The sequence below is a fragment of the Aspergillus sydowii genome (genome assembly GCF_001890705.1).
Source record: "Aspergillus sydowii CBS 593.65 unplaced genomic scaffold ASPSYscaffold_3, whole genome shotgun sequence".
NCBI classification, from domain to species: Eukaryota; Fungi; Ascomycota; class Eurotiomycetes; order Eurotiales; family Aspergillaceae; genus Aspergillus; species Aspergillus sydowii.
Genome location: NW_024467861.1, coordinates 1517593 through 1542415, shown reverse-complemented (window position 1 = coordinate 1542415; position 24823 = coordinate 1517593). Strand labels below are relative to the sequence as shown.

The 24823-nt window shown below is 50.8% G+C and overlaps 10 protein-coding genes across 10 annotated transcripts; 4 read left to right on the top strand and 6 right to left on the bottom strand.

Annotated features, from left to right (window-relative positions):
- Nucleotides 1-114: 114 nt before the first annotated feature.
- ASPSYDRAFT_56348 (putative FHA domain protein SNIP1) lies at nucleotides 115-1110 on the top strand (the record flags this gene model as incomplete). Its single annotated transcript, XM_040849199.1, has 1 exon — nucleotides 115-1110. One exon carries the CDS (start codon nucleotides 115-117, stop codon nucleotides 1108-1110), a length of 996 nt encoding a protein of 331 aa, XP_040704693.1.
- A 79-nt stretch (nucleotides 1111-1189) lies between these two features.
- Nucleotides 1190-2084, bottom strand: ASPSYDRAFT_775782 (uncharacterized protein). The gene is made up of 2 exons (XM_040850899.1): nucleotides 1543-2084; nucleotides 1190-1456 (listed from the first exon to the last, which is right to left on the bottom strand). The coding sequence occupies exons 1-2, from the start codon at nucleotides 1760-1762 to the stop codon at nucleotides 1269-1271; spliced, it is 408 nt and encodes a 135-aa protein (XP_040704692.1). The 5' UTR covers nucleotides 1763-2084; the 3' UTR covers nucleotides 1190-1268.
- Nucleotides 2085-2622: 538 nt separating this feature from the next.
- On the bottom strand, nucleotides 2623-7788 carry ASPSYDRAFT_146263 (LipA and NB-ARC domain protein; the record flags this gene model as incomplete). The annotated part of the gene is made up of 3 exons (XM_040841605.1): nucleotides 2623-6068; nucleotides 6422-7149; nucleotides 7451-7788. 3 exons carry the CDS (start codon nucleotides 7786-7788, stop codon nucleotides 2623-2625), a joined length of 4512 nt encoding a protein of 1503 aa, XP_040704691.1.
- Nucleotides 7789-9024: 1236 nt separating this feature from the next.
- ASPSYDRAFT_42692 (uncharacterized protein) lies at nucleotides 9025-9646 on the top strand (the record flags this gene model as incomplete). Its single annotated transcript, XM_040846507.1, has 2 exons — nucleotides 9025-9081; nucleotides 9154-9646. A coding segment is annotated over exon 2 (239 nt), but the record flags the coding sequence as incomplete, so codon positions are not given.
- Nucleotides 9647-10086: 440 nt separating this feature from the next.
- ASPSYDRAFT_87453 (uncharacterized protein) lies at nucleotides 10087-10650 on the top strand (the record flags this gene model as incomplete). The annotated part of the gene is made up of 1 exon (XM_040851843.1): nucleotides 10087-10650. One exon carries the CDS (start codon nucleotides 10087-10089, stop codon nucleotides 10648-10650), a length of 564 nt encoding a protein of 187 aa, XP_040704689.1.
- Nucleotides 10651-10774: 124 nt separating this feature from the next.
- On the bottom strand, nucleotides 10775-12382 carry ASPSYDRAFT_66768 (uncharacterized protein). Its single transcript, XM_040850370.1, has 3 exons — nucleotides 12044-12382; nucleotides 11313-11986; nucleotides 10775-11239 (listed from the first exon to the last, which is right to left on the bottom strand). The coding sequence occupies exons 1-3, from the start codon at nucleotides 12352-12354 to the stop codon at nucleotides 11037-11039; spliced, it is 1188 nt and encodes a 395-aa protein (XP_040704688.1). The 5' UTR covers nucleotides 12355-12382; the 3' UTR covers nucleotides 10775-11036.
- Nucleotides 12383-12776: 394 nt separating this feature from the next.
- ASPSYDRAFT_173785 (putative mitochondrial methylglutaconyl-CoA hydratase (Auh)) lies at nucleotides 12777-14287 on the bottom strand. The gene is made up of 2 exons (XM_040843444.1): nucleotides 13789-14287; nucleotides 12777-13717 (listed from the first exon to the last, which is right to left on the bottom strand). Exons 1-2 carry the CDS (start codon nucleotides 14136-14138, stop codon nucleotides 13147-13149), a joined length of 921 nt encoding a protein of 306 aa, XP_040704687.1. The 5' UTR covers nucleotides 14139-14287; the 3' UTR covers nucleotides 12777-13146.
- On the bottom strand, nucleotides 14283-17895 carry ASPSYDRAFT_173783 (uncharacterized protein). The gene is made up of 2 exons (XM_040843443.1): nucleotides 17756-17895; nucleotides 14283-17688 (listed from the first exon to the last, which is right to left on the bottom strand). The coding sequence occupies exons 1-2, from the start codon at nucleotides 17840-17842 to the stop codon at nucleotides 14476-14478; spliced, it is 3300 nt and encodes a 1099-aa protein (XP_040704686.1). The 5' UTR covers nucleotides 17843-17895; the 3' UTR covers nucleotides 14283-14475.
- Nucleotides 17896-18450: 555 nt separating this feature from the next.
- On the top strand, nucleotides 18451-21145 carry ASPSYDRAFT_146871 (uncharacterized protein; the record flags this gene model as incomplete). The annotated part of the gene is made up of 2 exons (XM_040841658.1): nucleotides 18451-18668; nucleotides 18730-21145. 2 exons carry the CDS (start codon nucleotides 18451-18453, stop codon nucleotides 21143-21145), a joined length of 2634 nt encoding a protein of 877 aa, XP_040704685.1.
- A 1191-nt stretch (nucleotides 21146-22336) lies between these two features.
- Nucleotides 22337-23997, bottom strand: ASPSYDRAFT_56343 (uncharacterized protein; the record flags this gene model as incomplete). Its single annotated transcript, XM_040849198.1, has 3 exons — nucleotides 22337-22379; nucleotides 22439-22829; nucleotides 22896-23997. The coding sequence occupies 3 exons, from the start codon at nucleotides 23995-23997 to the stop codon at nucleotides 22337-22339; spliced, it is 1536 nt and encodes a 511-aa protein (XP_040704684.1).
- Nucleotides 23998-24823: the final 826 nt, after the last annotated feature.

Below are 24823 nucleotides of genomic sequence, written 5' to 3'. Positions count from 1 at the left end.
AGGAGCTCCGACCATCCGGGGACGGAGCCCATCACGTGCGCAATGCAGAGCTCCATCTTTTTATGTGCATTATTGCTCCCGTTCTTAACGCAACAACACCCGCTGTACAAAATCATGCCTACTCCACGAGAAGACGACTACTCAGACCGCAGACGGCGGCGGTCACCGGACTCTCGAAGCCCCGACCGCGACCGTGACCGGCGCCGCCGCCGCGACGACGATTACGACAGAAGCTCTCTCAGACACCACCGCAGCTCTCGAAAGGACAGTCCCAGTCGGAGGTCATCGCGCAGTCCCTCCAGCCGGACAAGCCACCGGAAAGAGTATGAGCGCCGCCACCCCGAGCGTTCTGAACGAGAAGATGACCTAGACGACGATCGACGAAGACGCAGACACCGTTCCCCGGAAGAACGAGAGCGCTCACACCGCAGGCACCGTGATCGCGAATACAGTCACAAAGAGAGACCCTCGCGGAGGCATCGGAGTTACTCAAGGTCACGGTCACCGGACAGACGATCTGGGACACCGTCTTCACGCGCCCCGGCTCGCTCAAAGGCACCGCTCCCCTCTCAACAAGACGCATACAAAAATGAAGCTTCGGGCGAGGGCGACGCCCCGCCACCAGAGAAGGAGAAGCCCAACTTCGGAAACACAGGGCGTCTAGCCGCCGAAAGTAACACAGTCAATGTTAACGGGGATGCGGTCGTGCTTAAATACCATGAACCGGCGGAAGCGCGAAAGCCACCGGCCAAGGAGTCCTGGCGGCTCTACGTCTTCAAGGGCAAGGACTTGCTGGAGATGGTGGAACTGAATGAGCGGAGTTGCTGGCTTATCGGGCGCGAGCGACTGGTTGTGGACTTTCCGCTTGATCACCCGAGTTGTTCGAAGCAGCACGCGGCGATCCAGTTCCGGTATGTCGAGAAGAGGAACGAGTTTGGAGATCGCATTGGCAAGGTCAAGCCGTACGCGATTGATCTGGAGAGCGCCAATGGCTCAAAAGTTAACGGGGATGCGATCCCTGGCGGACGATACATCGAACTGCGGGATAAGGATATGCTGCAGTTTGGAAACAGTTCTCGCGAATACGTCCTTATGCTCACGCAGCCGTGAGCCTGATCAATAGTCGGTGAATGCAATATGGTCACATATCAATCATTTGCAATCAATATTGAAAATGCTACTGTACAATGACAAGCGTCAACGCCTTTTTGTCAGGGACGGACAGACAATATCGCTCAAATTCAATCTCAAGCTGAGGAATCAATCTTTTATGACTTGAAGTTTCCCGCAGCCTCCTTAGCCTTCCCCTTCGCTTCACCAGCGACCTCCTCGGCCTTTCCCTTCCCCTTTCCAGCCAACTCCTCGGCCTCACCCTTCAACTCGCCAGCCTTCTTCTCCGCCTCGCCCTTGGCACTGCTGGATCCAACAGTCTCCTTGACCTTCTGCGCGGCAGCCTCTGCAACAAAGTAATTAGCAACTATCCCCAACCCACTTGACTCAAGTAAGAGTACGAGAGAAGGAGAAGGGAAGAGGAAAACGTACCACCAGTCTCGATACCCTTCACAGCAGCATCCGAAACCTTCCTATCGGCCTTCTTGAGCGTCTCTTTTGTGGCGTCGACGGGGCCACTGTCGCGCGGGTTCGTCGACGAGACGAGTCTCTGCCCTGAAACCGCGAGAGACGGTGTGATTGTGTTTGTGGTAATTCTTGCCGACGGGGCGGCGGTGCGGGCGGCAGTTGTGAGGCGGGTGATGAAGGACATTGTCGTCGTTGTTGTTGTGTTTATATAGGTAGTAGATTGTAAAAGGTAGTTTGGTCCGATTATGGGAGTAGTTCGTTGAGTTTGAGCTTGAATGAAATATAGTATAGAAGATAAGGAATCTTAGACTTTCTCTCCTCTATATATAGGTTTCCAGCTGTGTTGCATGTGGTTCCGTGCTGTGGTCATGGTTGTTGCTTGACTTCAGTTGATGTCATACATACGGAGCTCATGTCAGTGTGACGTCGGCGCAAGCCAACTATAGACAAGGAACTACCTCACCACACCAGGTTATGCTCCTTCTAGGACCGGCTGCTTAGATAATTTCTTTTTTTTTTTCAATTCCGTAATTAAATGCCATCCATGTCAACAATTAAACAGTAGTGTTGGTATTCTAAAAATGCAAGAACATTTCGTTGACCCGAGAAAATGTACCGAAAAAAAGTTGGTATAGACACAAACAACTGGAACTTTCATAAAAACACCCGAAAATACAACGCCTGACCCTGTAGTATGTCAACGTCAATAATGACCTATTGAATGAAGAATCCTTCATCCCAACTGCACTGTATCAATCGCCATACAAATGCAATGCAAAATATGCCCTGCGCATGATGTATGTCCGGGTATCCTGTCCGTTAATTAAGTATGCAAAAACAAAATATGCATCGAATCCAACACCTCGAGTATGCAACGAATCTGACCTGCCCTATGCTCCGTCCATATCTATCCTTCCTTTCTTCCTTCCTTTCTTTCGTTATTTTCTGTTTTGTTTTTATCTTTGATTCTTTCTTTTTGTCCATTTTTCCCTTTTCTCGATCGCCAACCGCAAAGTATTCCTAGCGTAATGTGATTGTTACTTGTTAATAGTCCAATCCTAGCTCGGGATACTGGGTGGAAGGCGTGCTCCCGCTCCTCGCTCGTACTCGGTTATCACCGCTCATTAGGTATCCCTGGGGGTATGCGGTTTCCGGTTGCTGTGGTGGTAGCGTGAACAGCGGCCCGGAACGGTTATCATGGATATAAACGTGATGCTGCGACTGCGCCGCCTGCATCTGATACTGCCTCTGACGCGCAGCCTCGATGTCGACTTTATGCGAACCGAAGTGGAGAGCCGGAGGTTGCGGAGCTGGCGCCGGTGTACCCCAGATTGCATCGGGGACTGCAGCGTGTGGGTTTGGTGGGGGCTGGAATTGTCGTTGCGCTACGGCGGCGTATGAGTTATCAACCGCATGGGGATACTGTCGCTGTGTTTTCGGTCTTATCTCCGGGTCTGAGACCCAACTTCCAGCTCCTGAGAGGATCGGTTGCTCCGGGTTCTGCACGACCTGGTATGACACTCCCGCCGTTGTTGGCCCAGGGGCAGTGGTTAAGTTTGAAGGGAGTGGTGAGATACGTGCCGGATACCGAAGGGTCGCCGGTTCAGTAGACCAGGAGTGGTGAGACTGATGGGATTGGGCCGAGGGATTGCGCGACATCATTTCAGGCGCATGGTCCGAGGGAGGGGATGCCCCAGGCATGATTGCAGATGGGTGGGGGTTAGAACTCAGGTTTGTCGAGGACTTGTTGCTAAAGGCCGGAGTCGCAGCGCGTTGTACACGGCGTCGAGGGGCACTGATTTCAATGTTACTCTCGTAAGGAAGCCCGAGGGTTGGGGTGCTTGCGGAGAGATCCGCCTGGATGACCCTCCTGCTACCAAACTGAATGCCAGAATATTGAGTGCCCAAATCCACAGCGTTCATTTGCTGCATAAGTCCGTGATCCGGCTCGCTGTATGTTGACTGGGCCATGGGTTCGGCGGACATCGCCGAGAATGCTGGATTGCTCGACAAGGAATCATCCGAAGTCCTGCTCTGAAGCATCGAGAAAACCGGGCGTTGCCTCGCACCGGGCGAGGAAGAAGACCGCTGATTCATTAGCGATGGCATGGGCTCCCCTCCTAGCTTCGACGCAACGTATGCATAGGTGGGTGCATTTTCCTTCTTTCCCTGTGGTAAGGTCTGGCCAAAATCATATCCCTTTGACTGGACCGGGCTGTTTGCTTTATTGACAGCGGATAGGGCTTCGGATGCTGTCCTATGAGGGCTGAGCTCGCCCAGAGGGCCGCCACCACCTGATACGCTCCTCCACTGTGCAGGTGTCCTGTGAAGAACTGGAGCTGCGGGTTTGGAATTTCCAATCCCACGAGGAAATTTAAGGCCCCTCTTGTGCTTTTGCAGCGACTTGGGCACCCTTTTTGGCTTCGGGGCTGGCTTGGTCTTCGAAGGGTTTTGAACCATGTGCCATCCCTCGTCGTCGGTGTGCGGGCGAGGACTAGCAGACTGCGATGGTTTTGGCCGCTCGGTTGAGCGGCTCATTTGCGACATGGCCGGGGATCTGGCCCTCGTGGACTCATCATCGGTCATGTATCCATCCCTCAAGAGTGTCTCTTCTTTCACGAAATCGTCTTTGATCTGGCTGCTCGAGGTTCTGAAAATATGGGGAATGATAGGGCCTAGATTGACTTGTGGAGGCGACATCCGGGCTTCCTGAGGCGATTCCGATCTCACCGGTACGACATCACTGAAATCCAGGGTCAGTTGACGAGACGGCCCGTCATCGACTGTTGAATCTGGGAAAGACGACGAGCTGCTCGATCTGTCAAAGACAGAGCGATGCTTGCGGATAGATTCCTGTGAAGAGTTTGGTGAAATCCGGACAATCTCACTACGGATAGTCTTCAGGACCTCTTTCAACCGCTTCTGTGCCTCGCTGACCCTGCTATCGGCTGTCCTCTTGGGAAAATTTTTCATTAACTGCGATACATGAGTTTCGTATTCGCGATAGTCCTTGACCGACCCGCAGTCATCAACACGGTCCATGCGGCATTTGGCGCACTCGAACGATGTGCAAAGGACGTTGGTGGCAACGATCAGCCAGGAGTCATAGTATCCTGTGCTTTGTCCAGTGTCTTGTCCATTGTGGAAGCCAGCGGTGGATCTGATCTCTTTATCAATTATTTTGAGTTCGTCCCGGCAAAAACCTTGGACTACGCTATGGATCTTGACGACATCAGAGACACCGGAGTTTTGGAACGTAGCGAAAAATCCTTCCTGGCTGCTGCTCTCAGTCTGGGATTCTGACAAATCGGGAATAACCGCCTTCAAGTCCACTGGATATTTCTCGGATAACGGCGATGAAGGTGTCTGAAGTAATGGATACATGTCTGAAGTCCTCTCGATAAGTCCGTAACGGATCAAAATCCCCAGGGTCGTGTCAAGGTCCCCATGGTCACCTTGACGGCTACTTGTGAAGACATCAATGTTCCAGGCGTGCAAGAACGACTTGCCCAGTGTTATCAACCCAACCGGGACGTGGTGGCCCAGGAACGATAAGAGATTAATGAGGTTGAGTGCCTCAAAATGCCCACCGTGATAAAGATCATGCATGATGCTCAAAAACGGCTCGGCAAGCTTCTCGTCCGTGAAATGGGAGTGGATATGGTACTTCTCAATCGGCTTTCCCGTTGCACTCAATCGGTGACTGATAGCATGGATAGCCAAGGGCAGACATTCGTAGTGAATTACCACCTCCGTTGCCTTGCGAGCTTGGTCCTTGGTAGGTCTTTTAATGCCTAGATCCTTGAAGAGAAGCTTGCATGCATCTTCAACTCCAAGTGGATTCACCGTAAGGAAGTATGGTTCGTATAAACGTTGCTTCTTCCGTAGAGTTTTGTCGACCGAGGTATAAATAATGCCGCATCTCTCCTTGAACGGAAGGAACTGCTTGAAGTCATTTATGTCCTCATCGCGCCCAAAGCTCACTCCATCGAAAACGAGGAGCCATTCCTGCCGCGACTGCAGCCAGTGGCGGACTGCCTCAACGTATCTACTAGATGACTTGGTATCGGAGCTCTGAAATTCTTGTCCATCAGTCAAGGTAGCTGCTTGGGCAATATCCCAAAAACACTTAAATGTGGACTGGCGACTCTTCGCATCGACCCAGAAGATACCACCTGGGTAATCGTCGCGGTGATTCCAGACGTATTGGCGAGCAAGATGTGATTTTCCCGATCCCGGAACGCCAGAGATCAGCACTGCCATCAGATTTTCTGACCGTTTCTTTGCCTTGAAAAGCCTTGTATGTAGGATCTCCAGTTCCCGCTCCATACCGAAAAACACCGCATTGCGGTGGAATCCCGGGGGAGCCACCCACACCGGCTCCTTGTGAAGTGAGCGAGAAAGTTCCAAGTCCATACTATTTTCCACGGATGTTGGATAGGACTTCTTTTCCGGGGCCGGTAAATACGAGGGTTGTACAGGAGAATTAACTAAGAGGAACCCAAAGTCAGCAGAAGAACTTTGTTAAGCATTGAAGCTAGGGTACATGTAAAGCGTGAAAACATTATCGTTTGCAAATGAAACAGGGAAAGAACGATAAGCACAGCCACATAGGAAAAACTAGGCCGCACCAAAAGGTACAGCCGGGTCTTATATGTGGACGAGGTGGAATAACAAAGGCTCGAGGGATATGACTGAACAAACATTGCGAACATAAATCAACGAGAGTGGGTAAAGGTAAATGGGGATTCGGAATTCACAGGTTCCTCAATTTCATGCTCCCTCATAGTAATAGAACGTGCAGCGCCTGGGGACTGGAGAGTCGTACCCGTATGAACGTCACTAGGGCCTTGCCCCCCAAGAGACCTATCACCACCCCCTTGACGATCTGACCCTCCGGTGGGTGCAGGAATGTCTCCGAATATTTCTCTTGCCTTCTGAGTCTTAATGATCATTCGAGTCTTGTCCTCCTCACGCCACCTTTCCTGGATGGTAGCAGGAGCATCACGAGCGTATCGTAAAATGGACACTGCAACGGTCTCGTAGCCAGGCGAGGTATCGTCATCAAATTTGCACATATGACTGTGGTCGGCCTCTATTCCCATTCTCTCGGCACCGTCCGCATAAGGTGCCGCAGAGCTCTCGTCTACAATCAGCTCCTTGGTCCCCTTGACGTCAGTAGGAAGAGTCTCGTGGAAGAAATAGATGCGGAAACGGGGCATCATGTCGGTAAATAGACTGTTAATGTTTTGCAGAGACTCATTATTAGTTTTGAGAGCCCTGACGAGGTGAGGCGAAGAGTCCATGAACTTCCTAGGAAGCACTGCAGAACAGATATTCTGCAAAAGCAGGCCCCATTTTGCAACTTCAGACCCGTTGTGCGGAGTTCCTAGGAACAAAATGCCATAGGTCGAAACATAGATCGAGCGGAGATACTCGACCTTTTCGTTGGTAAGACTTCGAGAGTAAATTAGGGCGCGCTTCACGACCAAACCACCCAACGAGTGGCAAACGAAGATGATCGGCCGTTCAGTGCAATTTTTCATCTGAAAAAGGATTCTTGTCAGCAGACTATTAAGAGATAAAAGCACCATACATTGGAAAGGCCGGATGGGATGGGGAAGCTGCGCAGTAGACCGCGAAGAAGGTGGTGTGCAAAGAACAAAACAGCACAATCACACGAGGGGGCTATTATATGAAGTGCGAAACTGGTTCAGCTAGATCACGAACAAATGAAACAGATGAAGTCGTCGCTGAAACATAGCAAGCGATGGGGAGTCGACAACAGGTCGAGGAACTCACTCGAAGCTATAAAATGGGGGCGAGTGTAGAGGACACACAAAGCACAAACAAAAGCAATAGAAACACGAACACACCGTGCAACAGACACGAAGCGGGGAAACGTACCTCTCTGTTCGCGGCAAGGCTTGCAGCGAGAGTTTCGGAATGGTTCAGAATACGATCCTTGGAGGCGCCGTCGGTAAACGAGGTGACATTCGCGTTATACCCGTAGGACAGAATCCTGACCGGGGTCTGGCTCACAACATCAGGCAGCAGGTCGGCCGGCCAGAAAGTGTCTGTTTTGGATGAGGTCCAGGTGCGATGAGGATGACCGTTGAGTCCATGGACGAAGACAATATCAACGACAGGGTTTGGCGCCTGGTAGACGACGTTCAGGCCGAACTGCCTAATGCGCGATGCGAGATCCATCGCAGAACTGAGCTAGGCAGTGGCCTGGAAATGTTGTGGTTTACCTACGCGAGTGCATAGATGGCTGAAAAGTGGAAAGGCGATAGAGGGGGTGCAGAGAGAAGACGATCGGAGCTTGGAGAGGTACCTGGGATAGGGAGCCAGTTATATGGGAAGATGGAAGATGGGGGATGGACAGATGCAGAGATGGAAGAGATGCAGAGATGCAGAGATGCAGCTCCCCGCGGATCGGCAGGCTGTGGAATTAGTCGTCGCTGATCACCTCGTGTCGCCAGGCGAATGACAGTCTGTGCTGTGCGGCTCTCCTGGAGGATTCAACTATTGCCACAATTGTGCAGTGAAATCTGGCGACAGCGTGAAGGTGCAGCATGACCTTCAAGGTCACCAGTCAGGCGCGGCCAGCCCCTTTGGTGATCTCACCAGGCTCCATAGTTCGCCTGCAACCCCGTGGATGACTCGCGGGGGCCTGACTCACAGGGCGCAGGACGAAACTAACCAACTGGTGTTGTTTCTGTTCAAGCCTTGAGGGGCTGTACCCGCCCGATCGCGAATGATGGGAATGACATGCAGCAGTCTGCAGTCTGCAGGCAGCGGGAATGCCGTCGCTGTGCCACGCAACCAGTTACCTCAGATGGCCCAGTGATGCTGACCGCGCCCCGATCTATACAAAGCAACAGCCCTCAGCAAATCCTGCAGCAAACCAAGGAACCGGGCGCCCGCGCCTGGATCGGACCGGGCAATCCACCAGGATCCAGTGTCTGCCTCTCCAGGCACCAATCATCCTCTGCCAGGATGCAGGGCCACCGCAGGGCCTCCAGTGCTCTACCCAGAGTATACTTCGACGCCTGTAGATCGTTCGTTCTCTGGCTTGTGATATTGGGACCCCTGGAGCACACTCGTCCACTGAGCGCTCGGCCTTTTACTTCACATTTGTCTCTGCGCCCAGATGTTAGCAACTCACGCAAACCACCATAGCCGAGTCACCCAAGAACCGCTGAGAAATTCCAACAAAAACATACCTTGCCCAGCGATCCTGAATCTTCCGCGTTGTCAATTCAGCAATAATCATCCACGACAACCAGGTTTTGCTGATCATCGCACTGATGAGCCCAATCTCTGGGAACCCCCCGGTGGCAAGCCTGGAGAGTCATTATTTGTAACCGTACGAACCCATCTTCCATATCTTCTACTCAAGGCGTCTCCATAATCGGCAGCCATGATTCACAGTATTTCAGAGATTATCCCAGTATCTCCGGTGAGACCTTCGGGTTGAAGCCTGAGTGTGGCTCTTCAGTATGGCGATCTTTTCCGGGTCCACACATACGGATACACCGTAGACAACACGAAGTCCGGCTAATTATATAGGACTTTGTATTGTTCTTTGACTAACATGAGTCTCGCACCTTCCTGTCTCATCCATTCAATGATTCCGCAGTCACAAACCTAATAACATACACCCCATGGCCTCCAGCACCACCTACCAGTACCACACAACAACCGCCGAAGCCACCTGGAAGAAGCTCACGCAGCACACAACTATCACTCCCTCCCAACCGTATTCTCGTCTTACAACGATGTCTCCCCCGCGCTTTCCACAGCTCGTGACACGTTATTTTGGCTTTCAGATGGTGCTTCCATGGAATACGGGGCGAAAAGTTGTCCAAACGGCAGACAGGGTTGCGAGGAAATGGGGGTCTAAATAATAGGATTATTACAATAGCTCTTTTGATACGTCGAGTAATACTGGTTTAAACTATCGCTTGAAGTTCTACTATATGGTTGAATCTGTGCATCTCACCCTGCAAGATATGCACGTGACATAGGGCTATTGTGAACATGTACATACTATACCATGTTAAGATACACGTATTTTTATGATTATAGTCTTTCAGGGCTCAGCTGTAGTTATATATTTATAGTGGTGATATTCTATCAAAACAACTAGAAGTTAAATGCACTGGTATACTGTACTGCGTGTAGGCTCTCTAAAAACAACTATATCCTATTTTTATCACCTCCATGGACTATGATAACCAGCATACATCGTACTAATCCATGATGAGGGTACCAATTTGAGTCCAAACTTTGTCCCAGCATAACTCCATCGCTCTGATATTTTGGCCCTCTGACATGCGTGAGTAGGAACGGAGCTCCAGGCCCGGAAGCCTTCAATTCCTCTCAGTCATGTACATGAAATTGCGGATACATGCACCAATTCTGAAAGGCTGGTGCAAATAAGGCGTCATAGGTCACATCCCCAGGTATATAATACTGTAGAGCCACAGCTGCCTTACTATTATGGCAGACCTGGGGTACCTCGAGCTCGCGTCGTCGCTGGAAGACGCGAAGCGCCTCGGAGCCTTGGGCTTAACGGCATCTATCCAGCCCGTTCACGCAGTGGTCTCGGGTCGTGGTCTCGGGTCTTTGGTGACGATTGCTGCAAGCGTACTTTCGCCTACTGTGAGTTTGCGGATGCGGGTGCTCTCATTGCTATTGGGACTGGTAGTCCGACATTGCCGTGGCCTGCCACAGATAATCTGTACGTTGCGGCAACGCGAGGCTCGGCGAGGGATTCTAGGAATAGCGAGGCTGTTAACTGATCGGCAATTCCGGCTGGGGATTTGTGAGTCGATCGTTGTGGCAAGTGGTGGTGCTGCGATGGGTATTTTTGCAGAGAATAGAGTAGGCGCTCAGGATGTTGGTGTTGGCAAGTTGGCGGATTTTGTTGTTGTGGACATGCTTTGGAATGCAGATGCTCTTCTTGAAGCTGTTGTGAAGGAAACTTGGTATGGGGGAGTGAAGACTTTGGGTGATGGAAATAAAAGAACAGCAACTCTATATACAGATTTTTGCCACGGATGATCATAGTGTCGATTTCACATGTTGGTGATGCATCACCAAGACATACGCTTTTACACCCATTCAACATACGAAGAAGTTTAAAAAGACCGGTTTGAATATTATAGTTTTCCTTTAAAGTGTCAATAAGGGATGCAGCTTCCGTGGCCACCTCGAAATCTTTATTTCTCTCCTACTACAACTACCAGCTTTTCAGAATACACCTTTCTCGTTGAGATCAAATACTTAGAAAGAAGATTGAGTATCCGACCAGTCAAAAGATAGCGAGGAAAGGAGAAACTGACAGCATGGAAAATGGTATTGGGCCCTTGCCCTAAGTCGGGGAATATTCAGCAAAGGCCGAGTTAGCACATTAATATCCCCAGTTTGAAGGGACTGATTTCAAAAATCTAAAACTCGAAAACATATGTGTCCCGTTCGCAACACAAATGCATACGGCCATCATCTGCGAATTGTAGGTAATTTACCTCGGGGTGCTCAGGGAGACCAACCGTAGTACGTTCATGGCGACCGATCTCGGGCCGTGGGGGGAGAGTCATTGATTGTCCTTGCCCAAAAACAAAACATTGATTAAGGGGAGGGCGGTCATGATCTGGGTAAGTGTGTCGAAGCACTCCTGCTGCAGTTGCCAAAAAAATCCTTGTCTCTTGTTGGAGTTATCGCACTTCCTTGGATGCCAATATTATAGTTGCCAAAGCAGAAGACCCCGGCTAGGCTGAGAGGGTTGAAGGCCGAAAATCCAAGGGGCCGAGATCCATTGCACGGGAGGAGCACAACATCTGTGGATACCAGGGAGAATTGGATGGCCCTTTCCTCTTGGTAGGAGAACCTTTGTATTATGGAGACTTTCATGAGGTTCTGGGTCGTAGTGCCCACCCAGAGAAGAGGGTCCAAATTGAAAGCCACGACAACGTTAGTAGATATCGGATCGGGGTATAGCAAACAAGACCACTGACGGCGGTAAGCCGCGCTGTGTAGTCTGATCCCAGTGTCGCCATCAATAATATGAAGAATGGTTTGGTAGTGTCCAACGTTGACCATTCGTCTTAGTAGGATAAGCTCCTTTCCGCCATTAACGAGGACTACCTGGAATCCAATATGGGACCCGTGATCCCCTGGTATCGTCTGTTGCTTGGAAAGAACAGGATTAGACGAATCGTAGAGAAGCTTGCCGGACCTAATGTCATAGGCGGATAGCGTATACCCTATTTCGATCTCCTTCATACAATAGATTGAACTTTTCCCAATAAACATCGGAATGGATCGCCCGGGGGTGTAGGGGATTTTGGAATATTTGCTCCATATAATCCTTCTCTCGATCACCGAGTATGCAACGTACCTAATACATATTTAGCTGTACCGCTCTGAAGCTCGAAATTGAGGACTCTTTCTTCACCTTTCAGGCAAATTCGTGTTCGGTACCTTTAGGCGTACAAGAAAAACACCGTTATTATTGACGGACAATTCGAGGACAATAGACTCTCGGAGGAACTGATTGGCAGATACCAGCTCTGCCTTAGTTTTGCAGCCTGTATTTGTCCGCGGAAAATATTGCCAGAAGATGTAACTTGTTCCTTGACAGTCTGGTTCCACTGACCAGACAATGTAGTCTCCTCCTGGCGCAACCTTTTTGTTGGCGTTCACTAATTTCGTCACCTTAGTAGGCCGGCCGTGCTGTATCAAAAATGCCTGGCGGGCTTCTCGCATCAGTAAATGCCTTTATTGGGAAATGTAGCTCCGAAGATAAATACCCCGCTGCTTGAAGAGATCGGAACAAGAGTCATTGGATGTGTGGGCAGGATCTCGAACAGAGACGGGCACCCAGCTCAGTGGAAAGCGAGTACGGATACCAAAAATTTCGATCCAAGCTTTGATGGAAGCTTTCCAATTTTTGTTCACCCTTTCCAGGCGTACCAGGTTGTCTGTAGAGATCAGACCGAGGATGATGTTGGTAATGTCTTCATTCAAACGCTCCAATGGGTCGCAGCAAGTTGAGCTGTCACGGCCTTTCTGGTCTTTCTTTTTGCTACTACGTTTGATCCATCATCCACCGAGGACTGAGGCTTGCGTTTGCGTGCTCGGTTTCTTGGTGGCATCTTGGGTGTTGGGTGATGGACGAGGGTGGGTGTCAGGCGCAGTTGGTTAGGGACGTACGGTTAAGGAAAGAGGTCGGATGATGGTGGAAACAGATGCAGGGAGCGATGAATGAGTAGGCAAACAGGTGGAAGCTCTACAATGCATTAACCTGGCACAAAGATTTTTTTTTTTTTGAATTTGTGTGTTTATGGGCATTAAACTCACTCTGCGAGCGAAAGTGAATTTGGCTCGTATGATGAGCTTTACCACTGAAACACAACCTAGAATCATAAAGATCAAATGCTTTGGCGATAACATTTCTTATGCCCAGGAGATTCATTCATTATTCCTGTATAAGCACTTCTAAAAGATGGTGTACATACAGCTGAGCTCAAACATTCGCCCAATCACTTACCCACGCACCTAGCGTCCCCGGAACGCAGGCTTTCTTTTCTCCGCGAATGCAAGAAGAGCTTCACGTCTGTCGTCTGTCTCAACAACGCCATCATAAGCCTCATTCTCTGCAACCTCGCCCTTCTCGAACCCGTCCACTGCCTTCAGCGCCTGCTTGATAGCGATGGGACCGCCATCGCAGATATCCATAGCAAGTTTGATACTCTCACGTAGCACCTTATCACGCGCGCCGCCCTCCTTCTTCTCCTCCTCAGGAAGTATCTCGACCAATCGATCACACAGTCCTATGAAGTAGGCTTCAGGCGCGGTAACACGGCGTCCGGTGAGAATGAGGTCCCGAGCACGGTTCACACCGACAATCGAGGGAAGGCGATACGTGCCGCCTGCGCCTGGGATGATTGCGAGCTTTGTTTCAGGAAGACCGACAGTGCTGTTTGACCCGAAGACGCGGAAATGTGTGCAGAGAGCGAGCTCGAGACCACCTCCTAGTGCCGTTGAAGAGAGGGCGGAAATCGTGGGAATTTGGAGAGCTGCAAGGTCGCGGAATGTGCCTCTCAACTTGGCCAGAAATGCGTTCGTCCTGTTTGAGTCAATTGATTAGTCTTGCGTCTGACCTCGCGGCAACTCGCAGAAAAGGTAGAGAGCACGCACTCATCCTTCGACATATGTAACCTCTCTTTCAAGTCAGCGCCCGCGCAAAAGGCTGTATCAGTATTGCTGCCGATAACCAGAGCTCTGGTCGGCCCGTTGCCACCTTCAGAGGAGATCGACTGCACATGCTGAGCCAGCGAGGTCAGGAGGTTCCTAGACAGTGCGTTTCGAGCATTAGGCCTGTTCAGAAGAAGAACGCGAATGTTTCCAGATCCAGGCGCAGGAACATATTGGGTTTGGATCACGGCATCTTCGGGAGCGGTGCTGTATCTCGCGACTTTCACGCGCAGCGAGACGGTCGGGGGAGCTCGGATTGGGAGCGCTGCGAAGCGCGTAAGACGTGGAGGCATGGTTGATCGTAGGATGGTCACTAGCTAATCGACCAGCAGACAACTGTACAAACCCGTCGCGTCTGGTGGCTGAGTCGTTATTTCGAGGATGCGGCTTGACTCTTGGGGCAGGTTCGTGCAAGGTAAAAAGATGGAGCTCTCTGTGACGCTCGGGAGGCTGTGGGGAAACCGAGCTGCGGCCCTGCGGGGAACTTCAGCCGATAATAAGCGCGGGTATTATAATATTCTTTCTCACTCTATGGGTATCATTATTCGTTCTGTGTGGCCTCTATCTTACAAAATCTAGCTATATATACATTAAACGAAGTGAAAGATGCGCTCCAGTTCATGTCGAGGCTTACTGCTCCATATGAGCAAGATAATCCCAAACTTCCTCATCGCTTGGCCAAGGACCCCAGAGTTCGGTTGTCGAGACGATATCATATGCCTCTTGAACGGTTGGATCTGAGAACGTCGGCATGCTGGATTCGCTTGGGGTGACATGGTCCTCAAATCCGGACTGATATTGCGTCCGCGCTAACGGCCGTCTTCCCCAATATCCCTCGAGGAACATGCGGACTGCGACTATGGTGCGTCGCATAACAATACTGCCATTTGAGTATTCGTCAGACATCTGCTTGAGGACCGACGAATGCTGGCTCATCCACCGAAGAAGGTTTAAGAGACCGTCCGAATCTTCGGCTAACCCTAGAGACCTGACAAATGCATGGAGGACGGGCGGAGAGGGGACGTGAGCTAAAGTAGGCACGGACACCTGTGACTCGGTTTGACCTTCCAAAGATAACCTGAAGGACTCAAACATGGGAGACGTCTTTGGGTCCAAAAGGACAAGCCGATCAAATTGGCGTTTCAGCGTTTCCAACCCGTGTTCGACCATAACCTCGAAACTTGGAGGAACAAGTTCAGGATGCAAAACGTTCCCTTGCGCGGCTGTGGCCAGTATTTTCAGGCCTTTCTCCGTGGAATATTGGTCTTTTACTCCGGCAACCACTGCTTTCGAGAAACTAGTACACAGGATCTGGAACCCCTCAGATCCTATCTCGATATTGCGCTCATCCAGCCACTTCAAAACCACCAAAATTTCATGCCAGGCAAGAACCATCTGAGTATGGCGGTTGATATTAGATGACCCACCAATAATGCGCGTCGAGCGAAGTCCAGCTAAGAGCTGCACCCATCCCTGGGGATTCGACGAATTCCGCTTCTGCAACAGCCGAATTGCATGGGAAAGGAGTTTCGAATACCAACCCTTCCGCCGATGCCGATGATTGTCGGTGTACGCAAAGAGGGTGGGAATATGTGAAGGGGCCATTGGCCAATTATTCGTAATTATGGGGAAAGCATCTGCTGTGATGATGTCGTCAACCCTTGAAGAGTGTCTGGTGACAACAGAGAACCTGCACAAAAATCGAATGAAAGCTGAGACAATATATTCGGGCAGTCCATCTAGCGCCCTTTGCGCTTCAGCATCGTTGTCGGGAACCTCGTCGCCAAAGCTGAACAACACCCTTAGTTGTTGGTTTGTCAAATCGCTGCAGTTGAGGCAATCCAACCCCACGTGGAAGGTGGGGGCGTTGTGTAGAAGTAGGGCCAGGAATCTCCCAGACGGGCGGAAACCTTGTGAAAGCATTTTTTTAAGAAAGGCACTCAAGGTAGGTGGTTCGGTGGGAGTATAGATCCAGTCCCGCGCGGAGGCAGGTTCTGGAAAAACTTCCGGGCCATCGCCAGGCAATGCAAACCTAGACTGATCACTTTTCTCCCTTGCTGCTTTAGTTTCGAAAACGAGCTTCTCGCCCATTGCAACATAAACAGAAGCATGGGCCGTATGACCCCAACTTTCATATGACGTAAAGCATGCCCAAGCCTCCCGAACCGTCCTTGTGGCGCGGATTCGCGCCTCCCAGATTGCATGGTGACCTTGATTCCCAGATTTTCCCCGTAGATGTTCCGGGGGTCGCGCCAGTGTTCTGGTCTGTATCGTAGGACTGTTGTCCGTATCCCAGCCAGCCAATATACCCGAGACCTCTTCCCATAGAGAATAAGGGTATCCCGCTTCTCTCATTTGGGAAATCACGCGTATGGCGCGGCTTCGCATTCCTTCCATGCCTTTATCGGAGTCAATTCCTGATCTTTCTTCTTTCCACGGCGGCCATGACGGTGTCTTCAGTTCCGCCGACTCGCGTTCGGCAGCCGTCTTTTTATGAGCTAGCTGGACAGAAGCTAAACCTTGATAGCCCCGGCGTGTGATAGGTGAGACGGTATACTTGTCTGCCACGGCTTTTAACAACTCAAATTGTGCTTGTTGCTGTATTGAGGCCGAAACAAACGGGCGAGGGCCAGAAGGCAAAGAAAGCAACCGTATGAATTTATTGAGCTTCTTTGTCACGAAGTGAGTCCCCTTGGATTGTGTAGTGCGCAAATGAAATGCGAATGCTTGCGCAATGGGTAGCTGCGCTTCCGGCCACAACCGTCGCGCATGAGAAAGCAAGCGGACAACTAATTTTGCGCATGTGCTATGATCCATCGAAGGTATAGCTTTTGTGTGGGCAATGTTGCGTAGATGTTTAGATATTGCATGGTTCGATATAGAATGAAGAGCGCGATCAAGATGAGGAATTGGTCGCCCGGCGACGATGTGCAGACAGTAGACTAGTAATAAGCGAAATGTCTTCAAATCAATTTCCTGCAGCAGGAGCAAAAGTGGGATAAAGGTAGGAACGCTTGGGCTAGAAGCGGTTGCCTTGTCCCCCCGGCCTGCTTCCAGAAAGTAAATACGAAGAGTGGCCTCGTAAGTAGTATTACTCGTGAGCACCCAAGCCCATGCCATCACATCAGTGACGCTATATTGCCGGGCCGTCAAATAATCAATGTAGTCGCCACGAAGCATCCTTTGCAGATTGTAATCGAGTTCCAATGCAGGAAGGGAAGCGCCAGGAATTCTTGCGTTGTTCCGTCCCCGTAATACAGGCTCAACTAAGTCGATGTAATCCGCAGTTATCTTTTGCAAGGAAGTTTCATGCGTGCGCTGCAGGGCGCGTCGTTGACGCCATGTCAAAGGGGCTCTCAAAGGGGTTCGAGATTTTCCAGAAAACGTCCAATTACTGTCATCCGGGTTGGTGGAGGAGAGCGCCCGATTCTGAATGGTGTCAATCAAGTAATATGTTGGTCCCTGAATTCGGGACGGCAATTTCGTTGGCTCTCTTGGGCCGTCAATGGTAGAATCATCCTTTTGTGTATTTCCGCGATTGGCTCGCTGAGATTGCGAAGCCCTCGTTGGACTTGGGTCTGCATTATGAAGTTCCCCTCCGCGCTCGTAAACAGGAGCCCACGGTTCTGGAACCTTGGCCAAAGGAGATGATTGTTGATTCAAACGAGATTGGATGAGCCGCGACGTGCACCAAAATTCGCAAGATGATGGGTGCGCCCAATCGCCTCTCGCGTGTATAACTGCATCTCGCTGGGTCGGACTTGACGGACTGAGGAAGGCATCAGTGGGCGAGTCCAAGGATTTTGCATATATTGGACGAAACGACGTGCTATACGAGCATTGCTAACCAGACAAGAAGACCGTACGTTAGCACTGCTGAACAATAGCTTTCCATGATTTGCATAGCTACCTTTCGGAGCGAACGGCTGCTGAAATGCGCCGCTCTCAAAGACACGACCATGGAGCGGTGTGGAGCATGATTCCAAACCAATGACATCCATAAATAAGGGAACCGGCGTGGGAAGCATGAGAAAATTGACTTGGCCGGCGATGTCTTCACTCGTTGTCTTCCGGACATGGCGCTGGACCCAGTGAAAAAACTGGGTCACGTGATATGCTGTCACGGGTTGCGCTTTTGGCATGGCGCGGGCGAGGAACCAGTTCGATCGATCCCTCTTTGTCTGTCCCAAAGTCCCCTCCATACGCGATTTTTGACCCTTTTTCACACCGTTGCGCGTGATTCAATTCCTAAAGCAAATCTCTTACTGTGTAGGGCCAATTTGCTTTATTGTTGTGTTGGGTTCTCCACCTCGTGAAGTTCTTTCTCCGATTGCGCACCGGTTCCCTCTCTTTGAGCTACCGTTGGCGCATCCGCTTCGGAGATCAAGACTCTCGAGCGCAATTCTGGCACTTCGATTCCAAATACTTGGATGGTGCTCTTTACTCTTCCATTCTTGTTAAGTTAAAATACGATTTCAGGCGCACTATCGCGTCCTGCTTTTTTTTGACAGCGCTGGCTTAACCCCCCCCCCTTTGAAGAATAGAAGGGGATCTTGTTCTCGCGTTTCAGGCAAAACCACGCACCCGCGGCGCGTCCCCGAGGCAATGAGCGCAGACGAAAGCGCAGGGGCGACTATGGCTGCCACGAACGGCGAACGCTCTACGGCAACCCCTGATCCGTCCACCTTGGCGACACCAGGCAAACGGAAGCGAGTTTCTAGTCACGATGACATGGCCGTCCAGGAGGCAAGCGCTTCGTCGCTGTTGGATGAAAGGACAAAACTGCAGGAAACATTGCATAACCTAGTTGATATCTTGAGCAAGTAAGAGTTTCCACCACCCCTAGGAATCAATCATTGAGCAGAGGTGGCTAATCATGACCAGAAACGATACCGAACTCCAACTTCTGTCCTGCCCTCTGCCATCATCGCCCGTTAAACCCCGATCAAAACGCGCGAAAATTTCTGGAGATAAGGACGAAGCGGCTAGTATTCAAGATCGAGTCGCGTCGGACCGTTACAACACGCTTTCCGAGTTCTTAAGCGATATCGAAAAGGCATCCGCGGCAGTGATTGAGAGGAACAAGACCCAAGCCAGCGGCGCTCCCACCGATGGGACACCGGTTACAGAGACTGTCAACCGTATAGCTGCATTCAAAAAATTACTCAACAGTCTTGTGCGTCAAGCCCATGTGAGCCCGGCCAGCATCAAAGCGGAAACCCCAGGCAACGAGACAGAAGTGTCGGAGAAGCAGTCAACTTCGACAGAAGAAGCCCGAAACAATGGCTTAGTCCTGACGCTGTTCGGGAATCCGGCCAATCCCAAACAGCTCTACTCAAGTTTACAAAAATCCGTTAAAGTCCCGCTGTCCTCCGACGAGTCGGAATCGAATAAATATGTGGAAGTACAGACACCGCTGCCTGAAGCTGGCTTACCGAACGGAATCACCACCACAAAGGTGACTCCTTATGATAGTGAGAAGCCGAAAGTGACCAAGCGAACTTTCGGTGATGTTTTCACCCCAAAATCAACATTGCCCCTGCTAGAGCCGCCACGGAGAGCTCGGGCCTCGTCTCGTACATCTCAGGTTCCCTGGATCGACCCTTTTGACACGGTCACCAACTATAGAAACTTCCTTGGGGACCGGAATAATTACTCCTTTGCGCAGCTCCCTTCAGGGAATTGGCTTCAATACGGCGGTGTGACGTCGTCGCCGTCTTTCTGGGGTCGCCGCCAAAAGCAGCAACCTTCCCAGCAACACAGTGAAGAAAAGTATCATGAGGATCCGATTCTTTGGCCAGACGAAGATGCGTCCATGTTGCAGGGCGTATATTCGTCTTTTGCCCCTACTTTTGATAGCTCTAGCGCGGTGGTACAAGCAGACTCAAAGAACCTAGTATGGTGGACCAAGCGGGGAGCAAAACGCTTGGATGTGTTGCTGTCAATATCAGACGAAGACGAGACTAGCGATACTACAACAGTTCAACCAGGGAGCATCGGCGATCTCGATGAAAGCACACTAGAAGAGATGGTGAAATCATTTAATCCCGAGGACTTTGCAGATGCTTCTATCCCGTCCGGCGCAACGGGAGATGCCGAAGAACAGGAAGAAAAGGTGGGAAAGACGCCGGAAGAGAAAGATACAGACGACCTACTAGCCGACGTTTCTGATTTGCTGGAGACTCTGAGCTCCTACCAGAGGATTCGCAACCTTGAGCTTCCACTGGCCAACCAAAGTGCCGAAGCCAAAGACACACCGTCGACTCAAACAAGCCCAGATAAACCATCAGATGCGGAACTCGACGTTTATGAAACGCTGCGCTCTAGTTTATCGGTTCTTGTGTCTCAATTGCCACCATTCGCTGTTGCGAAGCTGAACGGAGACCAGCTGGCAGATCTAAACATCAGCCAAAAAATTCTAGTTGAAAACACGGACTACCCAGGCAGCATGGAGAAGGACGATCATACAGTCCAACAAGAGAGAGCAGCCGTAGCTGCTGCAGCTCCAGCTCCGAACAGGACGTCGACTCCCTCGCGTCCTAGCAGTTACCAGCCGCCGTACAACCAGCGTGCTTTCAACGTCAATGCTCGGGTTCAGCCCCCAGGAAGTTTCCAATCTCCACAACCGTACTACCCCCCACGACAACCTTCGAACCCCGGCACTTTCACACCGGGCAATCCACAACCTTTTCCAGGAGCTCGCCCTCCAGCTACGCCTGGTCAACGACCCGCTTACTTCCCAGGATACGGGCAGTCCACACCGCAGTTCAACCAGGGGAATCCAGTCCCGCAATATCAACGACAAGGACAAAACGGATATACTCCATATACAGGTCAGCCGGGACCCAATTCTGCTCAAGGTTCTCCTCAGCAATACAACCCGCGGCCAGGGCAACCAGCACCGTACAATGTGACGCCTTATGGGCCTGGACGCAGTGCTTCTCCTCAAAAGCCGCCCGCGTACGCCACCCCACGGGGCCCGTTCATGCCTCCCGGCTCCACTCCCCAACAACGGTTCATGCAACACCCGCAACCGCAACCGCATCAACAATCAACGCCATATGGCAACTACGCTCCCAACCAAAATCCAAACGCTTACTCAAATTCAGCTGCGGCGATGACCTATGCCCGCAGTGCGGCCGAGCAAGCTGCGCTCATGGATCGAAACAAGGTGCAGCTGGCCGCACAGGGATCCCCTGGAGGAACACCACAATCTCAACCTGTGGTGGACCACCGCAGTTCCCAGGACCGGAGCGTCACTCCTGGAAACAAGCAGAACGGTACGCCGGTACCTACATGAACTTACCGAATTTTCTAAGAGGTCTTGAACCTCGCTGTTTATCTTATTGGATTACGTCTTTGTGCATTTTTATTGCCGATAAAGAGGGAGGGGTGTTTAGGTAAAGGTTTTATGTTTTTTTTTGCTTCTTGTGGGATTCCTTATATCTTTTTCTTTTGACCCCTTCGTCTTGAATATTTTCTATCGCCTTATCTTGTCAGATTCTAAACCGAGAGCCTCATCACCAGGCACACACAAGCGAAAGAAAAGGAGGGAGATGTGGGCTTTTTTTACCCATTCATGCCTTGCACCTGTCTGCAGGTGTAGCACGTATTAGTATTACTTTTATGACTTCTTCTAAAATTTTACTTAGTCTAACTATTCTCTTTTGGTTAATGTGGTCTCAAAAAGGTTTTCTCCTCATTCTCTAAAGCCTTCGTTGCATTCCGTACAAACTGGAGGGCTAAAGTAATGTGTACCATCTGCGGATCTATCATCTAATCTGGGCCCCAATATGTTTCTCCATTATCACCCGGTTTATTTCAATACTGTCGTTGCCACTAGGCGGACAATCACGCTGCCAAACCCCTACCCACTAGGTGCGTCTAGGTACCAAAAAGAGGGCCATAATATCAATGGGAGACTACCTAGCTATGTCATAACCAACGACAACTGACCAAGTATATTATCAACGGATGAAAAACAGCGTCGTATAATACACCAAAATGGAAAATATCAGAACAGGAGGATACATAATTCGAAGACAAGATGGTTTGTTGAAGGGCAGGCTAAGCAAGCAAGCAAGAGACCGCATCGCAGGGCATGCATCATCAAAAGAAGAACGCTGAAGAAGTCCCGATCCCAATCCCGTCGCTAAAATAGGCAGTATATTGGTATACTTATCCAGTAAGTAACCTGTTGCTTAAAAAATAGTGTTGAACAAAGGTCCACCAGCAAGAAGGCCATTCACACAGGTAGTCTAGTTCCGAAACGCCTTCGTTTCGTCTAGCAAAGTCCGTCCTCAATTGAATTTTTAATTTTATTTTTAGCCGTGGTCGTTCGCGGGTCAAGTAGCCCAAGAGAAGATTCGTCAAATCGTACGAGTGGATTAGATGGGTAGTTAATGCTGTAGGTTATGCGTAAAGGCGTATATGTCGTGTGACGTGTCACTTGGATAATGAATACAGTCAATGTATTAGGTTTGTGGGAGGATCAAGACATAAATAGTGCGGCGATGGCCATGAACCCGAAGTACCTAGAGCAAGGGTTAGTGATCAGATGCATTAGTGCAGAAAAAGAAAGGGTGCGACGTACAAGCCAGCAACCCGCCAGCCATCCTGCGATTTGACCAGGTGTTCCGTCCCACTGGAGTAGTGCGCGGCCATGGCAGAAGATGCACCAGCAACCATTGCGACGACGAGGATTCGACCGGCGAACTCTCGGATCATACTGAAGGCTAGCAACGGGAGGATGATGGCGGCAGAGGCAATGATGATGGCAGAATAAACAGGAGGCGTTATTTTAGAATTGGCGGAAGCTGCTTGTGGTGTGAGTGAGACCAAATCCTTTGGATGGTCAAGAAAGCGCATCTCATTGCTGGCGACGGGATTGTTTCCCTTCATCCATTTGCGATAAGTTTCGACGTCGGAACCCGCGGCCTGAGGCAGGGTCTGGAGCACTTTACTATAGGCAGCAAGAGCATTATCTAATTAGTTTGCATTAGTATATGCAGCAAGTAGACGACAGGTGCAAAAATTATAGTGCAACCTACTGTATTGCTCTGTTTTCTGGATCAATACTCCCATGACCTCCTCGCGTCTGTAGTGGAGGGACGAGTAGGCCTGTGCCTGTACGTCCAAGCGCCGTGACGCAGGCATCACCTTGGTTCCCTCCTGTTCAGCGGCCCCTCTCCGCTGCATTTCTTCATATTCATCCAGCATCCGCAGCTCCTCCTCCAGTTGGGAAATTTCATCTTGGAGATATAGGAGCACACGATGATTGACGTCTTCGAAGCGACGATAGAGCGGAGGGAGAGTATATTCCTTGTTCTCCGCTGAGGCACTTAACCGCCATGCTAGAAGCCCGTATCCCGTAGGAAGTCGTGATTGTTTTGTATTGCGTCTAAGCTTCCGACTAGAACGATGCACGTCCTCCTCAGGACTTTGGGGAGGGGACGGGGGAAATGAGGTTCGTCGTAGGGAAGTGGACGCTCTAGGGTAGTAATCTTCTGGAACCAGCTCTAGATTCCGGTGCTCAGGCGGAAGTGAGCCGTCAAAGGATTCAGCGACAGACCCAACAACGCTATTGGTTCCGTCAGTGGAAGGTCTTCGATTAGCGGCACTGTGTCGAGCGAGCTGCAACGGCACAGTGGGCGGCGAAGCATCAAATGTGCCGGGTGGTTGTGAGTCTTTGGATTTCATAGACGACGTCCGGTTGCGGTTCTGTACTGGAACAGCTGTGTTTGGCTGTCGGTTGGTCGGAGCAGCCTTAAGTGGTTTAGAATTGGGCGGGAACGGAGGCCGTAGGTCATCATCATCCGATGATGTTATGTCCGAGTCGCTGTCGGTCTCACTCTCTGTTTCAAGATACTCAAACACATTTAGCGCGTCGGCATCTTTGCTGCCCTTCGCCTTGGCTCCTGGAGGAGCAGGAGGTGGTGGTGGCGGAGGCGGAGGCTGCGCCTTTGAAGAAGTATAGCCAGAGCCATTAGAGTCCGCGCTCTTGGCCGCGACAGCACGCGGACTCTGAGGACTATCTTTCTTGGTAGGCTTCTCGACGGGCGACTTGGAAGTCTTGGAGCCGGTGGAAATTGTGGAAGTTCCAGACGACTTGGTCGACTTCCTTGGCCGATTGAACCCAGAATAAGACGGCATCGTGGTGGTAGTAGGGTAGGGTTCGCTATAGTGGATCGGAACAAACAACGGTAAGAACGGGATTAGCGCCTCGTCGATTAATTTCAGGCCATGGAACCCGGAAACATCGAAGGGACGAGGACATGAAGAAATAGGATGGCGAGAAGAGGAGACAAGGAAGGTGGGAGCATGTCAAACGAAGCAGGGAGGCGTGAGGAATTCCAGGCGGATGGCGATAAAGAATGTACAAAGTAGGACAAAAAGCGTGATTCCTCAGGCGCCCCGATCCCTTTTGTAATTTTTACTTTTTGCTTTGGATTCCAGTAGCTCGGAAGAAACGAAGCGCCAACAGATTCAAGCAGCGAGAGTGGAGCAATAGTGGGAGGAACCGCCGGCGGTTTGGGTATAGAGTGTGGACTGAGGCACAAAGACGGCGCACCCCAAGGCTGACCCGGATATAAATAAACCAACAGCTTGACAAACGGCCCCAGATAGCTTGATGATGGGCGACGGCCCCCGGGGACCGCTGCGAGTCTTACTCTCACGGTTTCAAGGATACGAAGATGAGGGCGCGGGCGAAGATCATGGAGGGGTTCGATTCGTCCAAACGCGCCTGGCACGGCGCCAAGTGTTACAGATCGCGCCGGGGTTGCAAAGACAATCTGTGAAAGGCTGTCTCTCAGGAAGGTTCAAGATAATGATAAGAAAATAGAATCGACTTCAGTCGCGGGCGCAGTACAGTTGGAATGGTGAAGGACAGGAATTCAAAATAATATATGAAGACTCCGCCAGATGGCGTCCTGCACAACACCCGCTTGAGTACAGGCGGTGCGTTGTCTGGCGCTCA